This window comes from Cystoisospora suis, assembly GCF_002600585.1.
Source record: "Cystoisospora suis strain Wien I chromosome Unknown contig_3030, whole genome shotgun sequence".
Taxonomy (NCBI): Eukaryota; Apicomplexa; class Conoidasida; order Eucoccidiorida; family Sarcocystidae; genus Cystoisospora; species Cystoisospora suis.
In genome coordinates this window covers 32,950-49,387 of record NW_027155825.1, presented here as the reverse complement: position 1 = coordinate 49,387, position 16,438 = coordinate 32,950, and the positions used below count along the sequence as shown (strand labels likewise).

The window sequence follows — 16,438 nt, the reverse complement described above, 5'->3', positions numbered from 1 at the left end:
TCTATCTATCTATCTATGCATCCGTGAACGTCGCGGCACGCATTTCCAACTGGTCGGAATGGTACGGGAAGTCGCGATTCCTGTCGAGGGTCTCCGTTAGTAGGTCGGTGGGCGAGCGAGGAGATGAACGGACAGTGAGTTCAACTGTCTCGTACTTCCCGTTTCTTTTTAGCGATTTCCTTTCTAACGATTTACATTGCCGTGCTAAGCAGCATCGTCTCCTAACGCTCGGAAACATCTGGTACAATACCCTGTGCGTGATCAAAGAGCGTAATACACGCCTCAAACCGCGCTGTCTACTGCGTGCATTGTACTCATTATCTTTTCCATTTCGGTAAGGCTGAGTCGTCTCCATACAGCTCGTTAGAACGCCGTGCCACCTTTTCCTTTTCCCGCACCCTTTGTTCTCTCCTGCTTCTTTCATGTCCCCTTTCCCCGTCTTCGTTCTTTCCTTCAGTGAGGTCCCGTCTGCAGACCAAATAAGGTTCGCTTGTCTGTGATGCATTTCTCCACGTCATGCCCGGCGAATACTTCTCTCGGTTTCTTCTGCAGTTTTTCCCAGATCCGGCAATTCTCCCGCTCATTCCAGTCCGGGTGGCGAGCTTTGCTTCTCAGCTTTGTAATGAGAGGCGTGTCCGGTCTATCGTTCGGAAAGCTCTCACCCAGTACGCAGCGCTTCATAAGGAAGAGATCCCGCCGAAGACTACTGCCTTTCTTTGTGACGTCCAGGGAACATTCAACAGTGCTGATCCTTCTTGCCTGCACGCGTCGTCGTCTTCATCTGGCACCGCAGAACGTCTTTCCTCATCTAGCTGTTCTCCTCTCTCTGTTCCGGTCCGTGCCTCGGCGGAAACGGTCTCTTGGACACCTCGCTTGGATTCGCTGGGGAGGCGATCTCAGGTGGCTCTCTCTCCTCCCTCCATCCCTTCTTCCTCGGAAACATGCTCCAGGGGGTTATCCCCGGAGCTCCAGTCTATTTCCCGTCTCTTGGAAGCGTTGAATTTTCGGCTTTCTGTGGTGTTAGCCTCTGACTCTCTTTTCGTCGATTTGCAGCTTTCTCCGCGTCTTACACCTCGTCCGTATGCTTACTTGTCAAGACATGTGGCGAATGCACGGGCCTACCCTTTTCCACCCAACTTGTCACCATTTCCGTCACCCGCTAACAGTCTTTCTCTCAGGAGTGCAGGTCACTCCAACACATCAGGAACGGTTCCGCTCTGTCCGGAAACAGTCGAGAAAAGCTCTCTCGTAGTCTCCTCAGTTTCGCTGTCAACAGGTAACAGAGAAAGTGAAGGCAGCTTCGAAGCACACGAAAGTGCATATGACCATAGCGAGCTTCCAGATTCTTCGAGGGCGGCGCCTACTTCGCCGTCTACTCCTTTCCTTACTTGCTCCTCTTCTCTTCCCTCAGCTTCAGTATCCTCGTCGACCGGCTCTCGTTCGTGTTCAGCCCGACCATCAGCGCCGTCACTTCCTGGCTCTCCCTATCTATCCACGCCGTCTTGTTCTCCAGTTATTCGTGAACTGTTGAATCAAGACTTCACAGGCTTCACATCTACCTGTAGAGCGGATCCTGATGTTTCGCCTGAGTGGTCTCTCGCTCGTGTCACACAAGATGTGAGATCTGAGGAGAAAAGAAGACAGTGGGAGGGTCAGGTCAGTACCGACTGCGCAGAGGAACAAGGGGATGAGTCTCCGGCTAAATCAGGAAGGAGGAGAGTCGTTTATGTGGGGTCACTCTATGGCACGGCTGAGCATGTGCCGGTGGAGACCGAGAAGTTTACACAAAGGCATCCGGACGTAGAGTTTGCATCCAGGTCGCATGACCAACCGAAACTCCCTCAATGGAAGCTTAGCGCGTTTGAAAGCCTTCTTCAAACGCTGCGAAAGGCAGAGAGACAGAGCATGAGGGCACGTTTAGCTGCTGCAGAAAGACAAGATTCTGTTGGAATCAACAGCGGGAAGCTCAACGAGAAACCACAGGGGAACACGTTTCTGTCCTTGCGCCGTTTGTCGCGTACAGCGGGTGATCAGCCACACCCCCCGTCCTCGCCTACAGAGTCGGTAGCTGCGCTGGAGTCTCTCGGAGCTTCTGGACCGTCTTTCTCGTCCTTTTCTAGATCTCCTGAACTACGGCTGTGCTCTCCAGCTTCAGCTCCCCTTCAGACGGCAGGGGCGCCTTCTTCAGCTCTTCTGCATTCTCATCCAGCTGCCAGTCCACGGCTAAGTAATGACAGTAGTCCGCTTTTGCTTGGTTCCCCTGTCTCCGCTTCGACTGCTTCTTCTTCTCCCCCACACAGCGGGTTGACGCTACCTGTTGAAGTCGAGCTTCTTCGACTGCGCCAGCTCTACTGTGGCAGACACGTGACTGCCGCGCATGCTGCAGGCTTCCTCCCTCCTGCTGCTCTCACTTCCTCTGCCGGTTTAGCTGAGGCGTACGAAGCAGATGACGCCACAGCCGCTGCGGTTGCTCTTGCTAGCGGAGTGCGTAGGGCGTGGAAGAGAGAAGCTGACGTTGTTGTAAGTTCAAAGAGCGGGGGCGTTGTCTTGCCATGTGGATGCAATGCTGTCTCGTCTTATGCTGTCCCATCATATATCTGCGTGTGCCCGTTCAGTAATCTCAGGAAGCGGGAAGTCGGTCGCATCATGTATACCCCGACATTCCCTGTATCAGTATGCGGCTTTTTGGTGAAGTTTTTCGGTTCCGGCACCAGGAGTCATGTTTGCATAGATCTCCGTGAGCTACTTTCGGGTTTGGCTTCGGGTCACAGCTCTAAAGACACGCTTTGCGGATTGCATTTCCCTTCGGCTATAGTTCTCTCTATATCAATGACAGGTCCACTCTTTGGAGGCATCATCGCTCTTTTTCTCTGCAACCACTTGTGGCGTAGGTTTGGGATCCTTTTTGTGGTGACGGAGGCCTTTTACTCGAGGTGGCCCTGCTGTTGAAGGAAGACCTGGCTGTGTGCCCCTTGGGTCTTGTTCCATCTCCTCTCTCTCTTCTGTGCTCCCGGGCTACTGGACGAGTGGACGGTTCAGCAACGCCAGGAGTGGCATTGACACACTGCCAAAAAGGGGAAGGAGCTAACGCGGAGAGAAAAGGGTTCCCGCTCGCCGAAGTTCCTCAAGAGTCACAAGCTGGGGTCCGATCAAGTTCGTCGGAAGGCGGGGGCCTCTGTTCTCCTGCGACCCAGGGGAGTGTCTGCCAAGAGGCCCATTATCTTCTGTCTCCTGAGAGCGCAAGCAACTGCAGCGATTTTTCCATTGCTGGTTGTGCGCCTGCTTCCTCTTCGCTAGCGTCCTCTTCGTCCCCTTTGCGAAAGGGAATAGTCACTTTAGTCGGCTCGGACGAGCGCGCACTGCTTTTACAGGCAGCAAGGAACAGAATACGTAGTTTTCACTACTTCTACTGCGGCGGAGCGCCTCCAGAGGACTGGCACACCGATTACAGGAATCAGCCCCTCGCTGCCATTTCTCGCACCCTACCACCCTCTAGTAACGCCCGAGAGCTCGGATCTTTGACTCAAGGGCAAGATACAGAGGACCAAAGAGAGGGGGAAGATGAAGCACGATCATCGAGTGAATGGGAAGAAAGAAAAATGAGAGCGAAGTTGTATGTTCCCGACGAGACAACAGAATGGGGCAGCAAGTGAGGTGAATTCCTCATTCTTCAGACCGACAGGCTTCAAACAGCCTCGGTAGTTCTCATTTCAAAGGAGATGCAGCCGTAGACGATACCTGAGAGCGGGAACCGGCTTTCCCATCTTTAGATGCGAGCCCGTAAAGTAGTTAGGTGATTAAACTCGTGTGTACTCGGTAAACGGAGTGGCGTCCGGGATTTGCTACCCTTTCCATAAACTGTTGTGATGGTCTCGTTAGCCGGCCTACGTTCGAGCGATTCCACTTGTCGTGGGTGCCTTTGAGCTCCTAAGCGTGCTGTCGAGTTTGGATTTCCCTGTCAGCAGACAGAGAGCGTAGCAGTGTACTTTCAGATATCTCCGACAGCTATGTAGAGAATACCATCGTGTCCGTTCTCATTTCTTTTGCTACTGTACCTACTCCCGCTGCATGCCTACAGATGCGTCCCGCCCGCAGCTTTGGTCTCTAAATGCAGTCGCATCTCGTGTTCCACTCATCCGTCGCACGCCAATTACTTCGATTCCCCCTTGTGAAGACAGTAAATCGAGGCATTTCAGCAGCCAGTAGTCTGCGTCGTACTTACGCCCCTCAGACAGGGCACTGGAAAACGTTTTCTAAGAAGAGGAGACTTGACTACTCCAGTGTTGACTTGTCGCTGTGATCGACCATAGCAGGTTGCACTCTCTGTCAAAGCACGTCATGTGTTAGTTGCAGCCAATCGAGTAGACGCCATTACTTGATGAGGCCTCGTGGCACTTCACTGCCGGCAAATAGGTGTACCTTCGCTTCGCGCTTGATACTGCGTTCATCAGCTCTACACTGTTTGACGCAACTGCTCTTCAATTTTGATCTTCTTTGTTCCCAGAGCTTTACCCTTTCGAATATCGTTGTTGAACGCACCCTTCTATCAGGTTGCGCCTTTTCTGAAGGGAGCATTTGTCCTCACTCGCATGCCTGGGCGCAGAGAGGGAGAGGTGAGTTCAGATAGTCTTGACAGGTTATAGACGTACCCCAGAATCAGTTGGAGATAGGCTTGTATGTTAAGCGTCGGACAGGAAGAGAAGCTGCAGTGTTATTGACAGGTAGTGTCCGGTGCAGCGGCATGCCTGGGGAGGGCATCGCACAGTAGGCGGCTAAGCCCTCTCTGCACAACCGAAGTGCGAGACTTCTCTAGAAGGCGTGCTGGATATTTCCACTCCCGAATTCAAGCTATCCAGCCTTAACGCAGATACTTGATGCGTTCGTATTGTGGGGTCTCCACAGTTGTTCTTGTCAAGGTGGCTGTGAAAGCTGGACTTGAGTCCCCGGTGACGCACAAGAACATGTCGTCTCAGTATAGCAGCTCCCGGTTTTTCTCTTAGCTGCCGGTTCTAGCTGGAAGCTACGTGACAAAACAAAGGAAACGCGAAATTTGCTATGCGAGGCCCCTGCTGTAAGAAAAGGCACTCTTGTGTGTGGCTCCGCTTCCGCGATCCAGTTCATTGGTTCCGCCCACAAGAAGGCAATCCTTCTATATGAGCGCTTCGGCCACCTCATTGCCTCCCGAGCAGACTGGAGAGCTGTCTACGTGCTGACGAGGGTGAGTTCGTGGTCAGGGTCTGGTTTCAGAAAAAAGTCGCTCCGTTGCCAACTTCTCACGGGAAAATAGCGGCCAGTTTGCGCCGAGCCTGTGCCAATTAGGAGGGTGTGTGGCCGTACGATATCTGAGTCATCAGGCACCACTGCCACCCGCAGTTCGCGCAAAACCTAAAGCGTGCGCCGGGGGTCACTCGATTTTGTGTAGTCAGCTGCAGTGAAACTGCTCTCCCGATGCCAGGATTGCCTTCTGAAACAGAGCAACTGACCCAGAGTGTCAGCCTCCTTTGGTCTTGATGCATTACGGCGAACTCCGACATCGTGAGTCATGAATGGGGGGGGAGGGCGCAAAACACTAGTCTGAGTGTCTGACTGCAGGTATGGGCGGGTGCCTGTTCTGCGGCTTTTCTCCGCGCACAGCCCGCCCCCTCCCTCGAAATGGGCGCAGCTGGCGCCGTTTGCCCCAGGGCGATCTCCTACCGGACACGGGTGACTGAGTCTGGACCAAAAGGCCCGAGAAGGAAAGGCGAAGTAGCCCTACGGGTGTCCGAATTGGTTTGCTCTCAGGGGTCTGCCTTTCAGCATTACTCGCGTTTGGAATGGGAAGAAGTGCTGAAATGGAAGGACGTCAGCGATCAGCCTCTGAAGCTTCTTAGGTAAGAGTAACTTGTTCCATCGTAGTCGTGGGTTACCTACAAACCAGTTATGGTTGAAAAAACCTGCTGTTACCCCATAGGTGGGTAGAGGCAGAACACATGCGGCTAACGCCTCTACCGACTAACTTGTACAGCCGACTCATCTCAGAAGCCGAAGTGAGACTACTCTGCGTAGTGCTTACCGGCCAGCTTCTTCGCGAACTCCAAACTAACTTCAGCACTGATGCCCCACGTAGGGGCAACATCTCACCGACCGAAACTCTACTAGAACCCTCTCATTGGCCTCCAGTCAGCTAGGCAAGAAACTGCTCAAAAGCGTTTCCGAGGTCAAAGCAGGAATGGAAGACGCTGTTGCATTCAGGTGATACATACGACAGACTTCCCTTTGTGAGGTTGTACCATCGAGATGGGTGTGAGGATCTGGGTCCGGTGCTTCTCTCGTGTGAGCTTTCTGCGCTTAGGTGGACTGGGAGAAAACGAGCCCTCTACGCATCTACAACCGCAGCAGACCGCGAAAAAGCTCTTACTCAAATCGACCTACGGTTGGACGGATGCGACGAATGAGCGCATGCGTGGAAATGTACAAGCCGAAGTCTCCTCCACCGCGTTTGTCTGACCGTACTATCTACCAACGTAGTTTCAGTTTCCCGTTCCGCAATGAACTGTCTCTGATTGATGCACAGAACAGGCGAATAAACCTACTTGACGTTCCCCCACGCGACTATACAGTCCAAACGTCGCAGATCAGACTTCGTGACTGTGGCTTGCAAAATCATTCATAAGCAAGCAAGGCGAACACAGTCTGATGTTCCAAGTCCGGTGATGACGAGCCAGCCGGCGCCAGCGCCCTCACACACTCAGACGTACAGCGAAGTGAGGCATAGAATGAGCCTAAGGAAAAAAACGTGCATGAGTAGATGAACATGCGCCTGTTCCGATTCGTAGCACTTGAGAGAGTGAGCTACAACGATGCGTCACACTTCAATGCTACGACAGACGACTCCCACTCCGCCCCAACAAAACAGAACACACAACAAAGGAGCACGACCTCTTAGCCAAGCCATTGTGCACTATGTAACAGGACCTGTCGCATCTAAACCCGCCGGGGCGCCCAAGTCACACTGACCGCATCAGCTGTGGAGGCCGGCCACTCTCCTCCGCCCCGCTCAAAAAACGAGGCACGCACTGGGGCAAAACGCACGAAGTTGTCTTCGCACACAAGTGACGCTACGTGCTGGTGCGTTCCTCCGGCAACCTCACCTCTATCTGCTGGGACACGTTCACGCCCTTCAGCGACAAGAATTGTACCCGAACAAACACCAGACCACACGGATGCCTTACAGCAACGCGCCGTGGGTTCCTGCATCTGATCAAATAAGCATCCCAGACTTTCCCGATCACCAACCGTACTTTCCATCACGAGAACCTACTCTACAACCCGTTGCCTTCCCTGTGTAAACAGATTCCTTTCTCCCTATGCCTTCCCTATGCATGCCTCCGAGTCTATAGGCGGTAGCTGATGCCCATCTGGATCCAAACACTGCCTCTGCCGCAACTCCGACCACCCGGACGGACAGGCACCTCTGATCACCCTCGCGTTTCAAAGGCAGGAGCTACTTTCAAAAAAGACAACGCAGCCTCCCCACTATCGATGCTGTACGCCTGCAGCTATGCGACAGGCTGCGATACTTGGCCGGCAGCCTGGGGCAGCCACCGGGAACCCTGCAGCGACAAGAAACCAGGAGAGGAATCAACTCTTTCTGCCTGTGAGGCGGCAGACGCCCCCTGCGGACTCTGGAAAGTCTGCTGCACCGTTGTTGCAGGCTGCGCTTGTGACTTCAACACCGGATACTGCTGAGCAGGCATCACTGGTTGTGACTGGGCCTGCAGTGCCAGTGCATCCTGCGGATACAACGGCTGTACAGGCTGTTGTTGCTGTTGGACAGCTAGCGTCCGCCCCTCTGTGTACTGAAATCCGGCCAGTGGGCCGTCTTGCGACACCCAGAAAGACGATGCTGAAGGTGCAACCATGTACGGCTCGGCGACCGGTTGCCCGTTCTGGTTCGCAGTTTCACCAGGTGTGGCTACCTTCTCCTTATGATTGAAGACAGTCGGAGACGTCAGCTGCGTCTGCAGGGGTGTATCTTGATTTTGCTGAAGGTGACGAAGCAGCAGCTGTTCGCGGAGCTTCAACTGCTCGAGCGAGCGCCTCTGCGCCACTGGATCAGCCGCTACGTAGAGGCCCGCTGTAGACTGACCGCGAGAGGCACCCGTCGCCACGGAACCGTTAAGCGTTGGCGGTGCTAGCCATGTGTTCAGAATAGTCGTGGGGTGCGACCCATAGCGCTTCATGGCCTGCAGACGCTGCTCGAGTAAGAACTCTCCTTTTGCTTGTTGCACTTCAAGTCTAGCCTCTCGCTCTGCCAAAAGCAGTCGCTGTCGCCGTAACTGCTCAAGCTGCACAGCCTGCACTTGGCGAAGCTGTTCGATTTGGGCCGATTGTCGCAGTTGTTGAGCCATTTCTCGCAGACGGCGTTCTTCCTCGCGCTGCTGCGCCGCCGGAGCTTGAGCGGGGTGGGGGTGCGAACTCAGCCGGGCTACCACCTCCCGCGCCACCTGCTCCGCGAGCAGTCGTTCTTTCGCCTCTACTGTCTCCCCTTCTTGAGTGCTTTGTTCCGGAGTTCCCGAAGTGCCAGCTTCCGGTTGCGTCGTCTGCGCCGCTTCCATCGACTGCGTTGGTTCCACCGACTGCGTTGGTTCCACCGACTGGGTCGGTTGCATCATCTGTGACGGTTGCATCATCTGTGACGGTTGCATCATCTGTGACGGTTTCATCGTCTGTGACGGTTGCATCATCTGTGACGGTTGCTCTTGCTCGGGCGCTCGCGTGCCAACACCTACTCCGTCCTGCGACGCCGCCTGCTCGCCTTTAGAAGACATTGCATCTACAGGGAAGGGGAAAGCAGAGCCTGGCTCCTCAGGAGAAACAAGAAGAATAGCCGGGGGTGGCTCGGTACCTTCGCACTGCTGTAACCCACGATCGACTGTCGTGGTGCGGATGCTGCAGTAGTCGGATCGGTCGTAGCTGACGTACAAAGAATCAGCAGCGGCATCCGTCAGTTCGAAATCTGCAGCTGAGGACTGACGCTGTTGCCCAGCAGGAGAGCTGTCTGACGGCGGCGACGCGGCTACGTTTTTGAACATCTGTCCAAGCGCCATCTTCCGGGCTCCCGCCGGGTCGTCGAAGTATTTGTCTATCACGACGCTGCAAGTAAAACCAGAAAGGAACAGTGGCCAGAGGAGAAAGCGCGTTGAGGTCACCCGCCTCCGAGGCATCACAGTAGCCCCCCCTGAACAGGGCAAACTGGTTCATGCCCTACACTGAGACGTCTACAACATCCTGAGGCTACTCGCCCAAACATCCCAACAGCAGGCAGTCCCGAGGCACACAGAGCCTTCCCGTTTTTTTTTTTCACTTGTTTCACCAGAGCTGCTTACCGTTCATTTTCAGCCTTCTGTTCCATTTCGCATCTTTGCATTATCATAGGCCCAATCTGAGGTGCGTGCGGCAGAAATTGAACTGGAACATCATCGAAAGATGCGCCGCCGGGCACTGCTGACTCTTCTTCGACCTGAAGGCCGTCTCCCCTTTGACCGTTCCCTGCAGGCTCTAACTGGCCACAGGGTGCAGTCGGTTGTCCTTCCGGGGTTTGTGTCCCCGGCAAACCAGAACCAACAGGAAGGACATTCCCCGGCCCGGAGCTTGGTGGTATTCCAGGAGGTAGCTGTGAGGGTCCTGGGACGAGGCTGTCGACGCTTCCGGTCGTTTCTGTCTGAGCCTCCAGCTGAAGCAGAGACATCCCCCAGTCGTCCTCCAATGTGAAAATCGGGGAATCGAAGTTAGACGCTATGCGACCGCTGTTTCGCCACATCGTGCCACTTCGTCTCAGTTGAGGCAATGACTGCTGGTTTGTACGGACAGCCGCTGTCTCACCCACCCGCTGTCGCTGTGGTTTCTGTCCCGCGGGGTTACCGGACTGCGTCTGACCCTCTAGCTCCCGAGGCCGGGATCCGGATGAAGACAGGGGGGGGCCCTCAAACGGATGCGAAGACGACTGAGGACGTGTCGCAGGCCAACCGAGCGACGGTGACTCGCGAATTTCAACTGGATACTTCGTTATTGGAGAGACGCCTCCAAGTTCACAACGGGCCGTGGAAGAAAAAGCAGCCTCCTCCGACTGCGCACTTGAAGCAGGGGTGGCAGATTCGTTTCCGGATTGCTGGTGCTGACTGATAATCTGAGCGAAGACACAGATTGAAAGTGTGTCAAGGCGAGAATGGAGGAGCGCTGCGGGACCTAAGCGACCTCCTCCCCCCCCCTCCCCGGATTCTTGAACAAGGGAACACAGGGCTCTTGACCAACAGCTTGACCGAATACCAGTCCAAAACCATCACACGAGAAACTCAATCGTAATGAAGCTTAATATACAGGTGATACGTTGGAGTGCGTACAGAGATTATTCCGGGAAGGTGCCCGACAGGCGGCTAGGACATTCGGAACTCTCGACGCCGCGCTAACGGACGAGAAGAGCGAGACACAGAACTGCGAAGCGTTGTGACGAAGTAGCCCGTCAATCGCCAGCCGCAGCCACACACATTTGGCAAAAGTAAGTGTAATCTTCGCCGGACTGGCAACAGGGAGTGACCTACCTTCACGGCGATGCGTTTTCGGTGCTTCTTATTGACAAGCCGTCTCAGATAATCTTTCAAGATTGCGGGACACCGCAGGAACCGTTCTGAGGCCAGGCGTGCAAGCTGCGAGAAACAAGCAAGACCGAAACAGCACAAGCGCCCCTGCAGAAACTTTTTCGTGGTCCCCGGCAACAGACCGGGAAGCAAAGAGACGGCCCGGCGCCACAACCAGAACCCAAGCAGCGTGAATCCACTACGCTCCTCACTCCTCACAGCAAAACAGTTACGTCTACAATGCTCTGAATTCCGCCGCTCCCACATCACGGATGACTGCGCGGTCAAAGAAGACGAGCACCCTGTCTAGTGACTGGGTGTGCTGATGCTCATCACCCGCCCGAGAGCCCAAAAGCAAAGTTCAGCATGGCAAAAGCAGGCACGCCATCAACCCTTTTAACAGCCTGGTCTGTTCTGCTGGACGTACCTGCTCCCGAATGAAGCAGAAGTTCCGCGAGCCAATTTGTGAAGCAACCCTGATGGGACCAAGAAAAAAACACATCCGGACAATCCCCTACATAACGAGAGACAGCGAGACGCTCAAAGAATGTAACGAACATGTCCCAAGTTTGCGATTCCAGCTGTCATGCCGGCATGACGCAGCTCTGCCCGTCACGCCTTTCAACTCTGCTATAGCATTTTCGGTTACGAATATGTGGCCGTACTCCACGCGACATCAAGTGTTTGTTGCTAGCGAAGCATCAGTGAGTTCAGCGCAGACAAGGAGACACCATGGAGACACCCGCTGGACACTCACTTCATCTCCCTGCTAAAAGAAGTGTCCGTGCACTCACTCAGTAAAGTAGTCTCCAAAGCTTGTGGCACTGCGGTGAAACTTGCTGGAGCTAAGCCATTTGAGGCGGGCGGCAAATGCTTCTGGTGCCATGGAGTCGCCAATGCTCTGTTCTGTTTCTGTCAGGAACGCACAAACGTGTCGTTCTAGCTCATCAGGTGTCCGCTTCGACCCCTGAAAAGATCAAGCAACAGACTCTCAGCAATCAGCGCGTTGAAGAACATCAAAACCCCAACACGAGAAAACACCAGCGCCGACGCAGATACCTGAGAAGACTCCAGAGCGTCTTGTGGCGGCTTGCTTATCAACTACAAAAAGAACACACGTCCGGTACGGTGGCGAGAGAGTGCCCAGCAAGGCCCAGAGCCCAGATTTCGTTCCTGCTCTTTAGTACACAGCTCTTCGAAGTGAGTACCCCCGGCCAGCAATACCAGAGTGCGACAAGCAATCCGCTGACGTCGACATGACAGAACACCGTCGACTGTACCCAGCCGCTGAAGTGGAACGTCAGACTCATACGAACAATCCTTGACACCTTCCATGGTTGACGTCATGAGCGCATCACCGCAGAGCCTCGTCCCGCCGAACTGCAAGCTACTGCACCTTCCACAGTGTAGGGAGAGCTGCTCACGTACCTGCACCACTGTCGCGAGTGCCATCACCGGTGAAACTTCTCTGACGCTAGCAGACGCCACGTAGCCGTCCATCCAGTGGGTGCGAATCGTGTCGAAGAACGGAGTACTGATCACTTCACCGATCAGCGAATAGATCACCGTTTCCATCATATCTGGCGGGTCGCTGACGAACAGCGACACGTAGGCGTTTGTTGTGTCCTCTGCGATTGGATTGGGAATCCGGATCTCCAGGTCTTTCGGTAGCTTCAGGATCTGCACGATGACACCCACACGGGGGCAAACACAGCTTGAGCGAATGCTGCAATACTCGCACGACTTCAGTCCGCACACACATACAGAATTCGTACCAGAACACTGACTGACGTCCTACGCACATCACGCAGAGCCAAGGTACCATATATATATATATAGTACAGCTATATAAACATAAACACATATAAGCAAGTATACACGCTAGCACACATACACGCGGACATACATGCAGAAGCATACACAGACATACAGGCATAAATGCACATACAGACATACATATATAGATATGCACAAACATACAGACATACACGGACGCATGCCTGAAACATACGTGCTGGAAATCTGGGTGAGCTCCTCACGCCCTGCACACCACAAACCGGGAGACTTGTCTCAGAGAGTAGATGAGAGCATTTGACACGCATACCTGAGTCCCCGCACTCTTTGCGAATGGTAACGGCTCCTGCGACATAGCGGCGCGGAATTCCTCTGCGAGCTTGCGTGCATCTTCATTTGAGATGTCACCCATGATGAAAACGTCTAATGAATTCTTGCCCAACACCTTTGTGACGAACTCTTGGTATTCCTGGAACATATCAGGATTCGAACTGCCTGCTTGGGCTTGATCTGACGGGGTGTTTCCTGTGGCTACCGCTGACACCTCTGCGTTAGCGGCCTGACGAAGGTCAAGCTGGGAGAAACGATTTCGTCTCACAAAACTCAACGCGACATCCATCGCCAGCTCGAAGGGAGTCATCGAAGAGAAGTCCGAGAGCTCCTCACGCAGCTGCGTCAAAAGCAAACATCAGACAGAAAGTAATCACGCCACGTCTAGGTCCCGCTACAGGCGTGCAGGACTTCCGTCTCTCGAAGGGCCACACCTTACACGATAATTGCACTGACACCACTGTTACGAACTACAGCACGCTACAGTAAGCGCAGGGAAGTGCCTCCGTTTGCTCCGAACGCTAAATCCTGAGACACCAGGTGAGACTGTGTCTATCTGCCGTGGTTGAGATCCTAAGGAGCCACATTTCAAATGCCACCGCAGCTGAAGAAATTTCAATCCCTCGCACGACCGGCCCACAGATGCGAATTCTTACGTCGGTGTTGATAAGGCCGGTATTTTACCTTAAACAGCAGACTTAACCCGCTGATGACGAGGCCATCCTGCCTTGCAGCACTACTCTCTCATGCTGGCTTCATAATATTTCATCACACAAATGCTTGCCGTGAAACACACTGCCAATGGCTGCAAAACAACGGTGTACGTGAATTGAAGCGATGGAGAATTTGCAGAAAATGACTTACACTGGTGAAAATCCGGGTGAAATTTTCCTTCGTCGTTTGCGACTTGACATTTTGTAGGACTTGAGTAAGGCGCCGGAGAACATCGCCAAACAACTCCGTGAAAGCCTAACCAGGACAAGACATAACAACAGGGGACACGAACGCCCTTTCTCATTCAACTGCTCTCTCTCTACTAAACTTTTTAACCCACAGCAGACAAACACCGCGAGACGGGATGAACGAGAAAGATGCTGGAGACACACCGCTACACTAAATTATCGCTTTACAGGAACCCTAATCACGTCAGCTGTCGCCATGTAATGTGTGTTATAGGACAATGACACACCACGGAGAAGACATGCTGTCAATACTCGTGGCCTTGCATGAACAGCAGCTTGCCAGACCCTTTTCGTTAAGCACAAGCTTTGATCAAGTCTTCGCAAAGTCTGCCGCCCTACCTGCAATTCCATCACGAGAGCCCCATTGGTGAAAGACAAGAGAAGCTCGACTCCGCAACCATGGAAACTTGCCATCTGGGTTCTCGCCTCTTCACCCGCCAGCGTGGTGTAGATCTTGCCAAAGAGTGTATTACGACTAGTAGCGTCATCAGCGGATATTCGCAGTTTGATATACCCTCTCACTATGGGCTTATTGAAAGGAGCTGCATTTTTCCACAGCACCGTGAAACTGTCCTGTGCTACGAGCACACAGGGCGGCCCTGACGCTTCTTCTCGCTTCCTTTCCCTCTTCTCCTCTTCTTCTGCCCGGGCCTCCTCAGGCGAGAGCCGCGCGAGTCTCAGCTGCTCCACTTCCGACTCTTCGTCTCCGTCTTTGAAAGGAAATTGTATAGGTGACATGGACTGGCAGACGTCTGGCACTGGGTGTGGAACAACAACTGGGGCCTCCTGCAGATGACAATTGAGCACTGGGGGTACTTTAAAATCCGAAATCGGCGAAACAACAGCAGCTGTTGCAGCTGACGCTTGAGATTGCTCTCCGGTAGACGAGTCGCCACTTGGGCTGCCAGCTGGTGTAGTCAGGTCCGCGGCAGGGAGCGTACCGAGGCTGTACTGTACCTCGTACGGGTGGTACTGATGCACATTTGCACCATCCTTCTTCAAATCATCGGGGGACACCACGACGAACGCCCGTGCTCTACTAGGCTCGAAGGCTGCCAGCTCTTCAGAAATGACAGCAGAAAGGTCAGGGCCCTCTGGCAGTTGAACATAAGCTCCAGCCGTCAACACCAGATCAACCCGGTCCCGGAACATCGCCAAGTTTTCCGCCGCAGTCACCACCGAGCTTACTGCACCATCGGGATCTCTGTACTTCCACGATCTGTTGGACACTTGGCCGAACTGCTGGAAAAATTGAGAGACAAAGGTGCTGTCGACTGAGCTCTTTAACTGACTCACGTACGCGAGCGACGTCGATATGACTTGGTCGTGGTGGAGTTGACCCTGATCTGTCAGCTCGAAAAGGAGCCCTGTGAAAGCCTTCTGACTGGTTGTGTAGTCAACATACTCCGCATTAGAAATCCAGCCTAGAAATCGGCATACGAAACGAACACAGCGCAACTCAGCGGTTCCTAGGGCGCAGACCTCAAGACTCAGTTCCCACGCACGGTTCTGATTACCACAGGCGCTGGCCGTTCACACACAGGGGCGGACCCGTCACCCAGGGACGTTGAAGAAAATACATTCATGTGCATTCTAGAAAGGGAAGAGAAAAGCCGCACCAGCATCAAGGCACAAAATCGTAGGGATATCTACCAAGCCTCAACCCTGCAGCCTCGCTGTTAACTGAATGGACTAGCCGTGCAGAAGACCACCCTCCACCAAACGACATTCAGATAACGTCAGCTGGATCCCGCGACCGCGAAAGGGTTGATTCAGGGAACGGAAAGCCGGCGCCGTACCTCTGAGTTTCAGCGTAGTGATCAAGGAATCCTTCCCGGGATATTCTAACAGGTACTCGAGAATCGCCGTGGGCTGAAACTGAGCATCGTACTCGCGCACGCGCCATCCTGCGCGCCTCTCCCAGACGAGCAACAGCCGATTGCCCCACCCATGCTGGCGGGCGACGCGGAATAGCGAGCCTGTACAATAAACAGAGAGGTAACGCCAAACGCGCTGGAAGACGACGACCAGAGGAATGTCGAAGTGCTACTATGCGTTATCTCGCATGAACCACTGTAAAGCATGAAGAAAACACATTACACAATCGTACTCCCTAACCCACGGAGAAATCTGCCCCCACTGTAAGGCTGTAGACACTATTACACCGCGAGAATGAAAAGCAAATGCCAGCGTAGTAAGGACGTCAACACCAGATTGGAATTGATGGCGCTGTCGAGCAGCCCAACAGCCCTGTCGTGACAAAACTTGAGAACAACCGGCACAGACGCGCACACGTCCACATACCTCCGTTTCCCGGTGCCCCGTGATCGTGTCCTCCTGGCTGCGAAGCTGTTGTCTGCCCTGTTGCTGTAGAGTCCGCTGATGTAACCTTCCCTGATGTGGACTCCGACGTAGCAGCCTCTCCTTTTGCAGTGATTCCGGTTCCAGGCTTTGATTCCCCATTGACTGGTTCCGACTCTCCACCAGCCGGCTTTGACCCATTAGCAGCAGGGGGCTTCGACTCGTCCGCAGCAGGCGTTGTCTCGTCACCAGCAACAGGCTGTTCACGTGTCTCTCCGCCAGCAGCCTGTTCAGGTGTCTCGCCACCAGCAGGAGGCTGTTGAGATGTCTCACCACCACCTGCAGGCTGTTGAGGTGCCTCTCCAGCAGGAGGCTGTTGAGATGTCTCCCCAACCGCAGGAGGCTGTTGAGGTGTCTCTCCACCAGCAGCAGGAG

At 53.9% G+C, this 16,438-nt stretch overlaps 2 protein-coding genes across 2 annotated transcripts in view; one reads left to right on the top strand and one right to left on the bottom strand.

The window, feature by feature from the left end:
• The window catches only part of CSUI_006068 (uncharacterized protein), a gene marked incomplete at both ends in the record, with an annotated part of 7,390 nt that extends 956 nt beyond the window's left edge, over positions 1-6,434 (top strand). Inside the window, 6 exons of the mRNA XM_068066233.1 lie at positions 553-2,520; positions 2,892-3,649; positions 4,505-4,613; positions 5,117-5,218; positions 5,782-5,870; positions 6,332-6,434. Coding sequence (XP_067921790.1) covers positions 553-2,520; positions 2,892-3,649; positions 4,505-4,613; positions 5,117-5,218; positions 5,782-5,870; positions 6,332-6,434 — 3,129 coding nt within the window. The remainder of the gene's footprint in view (positions 1-552; positions 2,521-2,891; positions 3,650-4,504; positions 4,614-5,116; positions 5,219-5,781; positions 5,871-6,331) is intronic.
• Positions 6,435-6,440: 6 nt separating this feature from the next.
• The window catches only part of CSUI_006067 (toxolysin tln4), a 14,605-nt gene continuing 4,607 nt past the window's right edge, over positions 6,441-16,438 (bottom strand). Inside the window, exons 4-14 of the mRNA XM_068066232.1 lie at positions 16,007-16,342; positions 15,502-15,681; positions 14,042-15,126; positions 13,605-13,709; positions 12,721-13,080; positions 12,045-12,296; positions 11,411-11,583; positions 11,044-11,092; positions 10,581-10,685; positions 9,369-10,168; positions 6,441-9,135 (exon numbers count right to left, since the gene is read on the bottom strand). Of these exons, the coding sequence (XP_067921789.1) occupies positions 7,539-9,135; positions 9,369-10,168; positions 10,581-10,685; positions 11,044-11,092; positions 11,411-11,583; positions 12,045-12,296; positions 12,721-13,080; positions 13,605-13,709; positions 14,042-15,126; positions 15,502-15,681; positions 16,007-16,342 (5,042 nt within the window). The 3' untranslated portion in view covers positions 6,441-7,538. The remainder of the gene's footprint in view (positions 9,136-9,368; positions 10,169-10,580; positions 10,686-11,043; positions 11,093-11,410; positions 11,584-12,044; positions 12,297-12,720; positions 13,081-13,604; positions 13,710-14,041; positions 15,127-15,501; positions 15,682-16,006; positions 16,343-16,438) is intronic.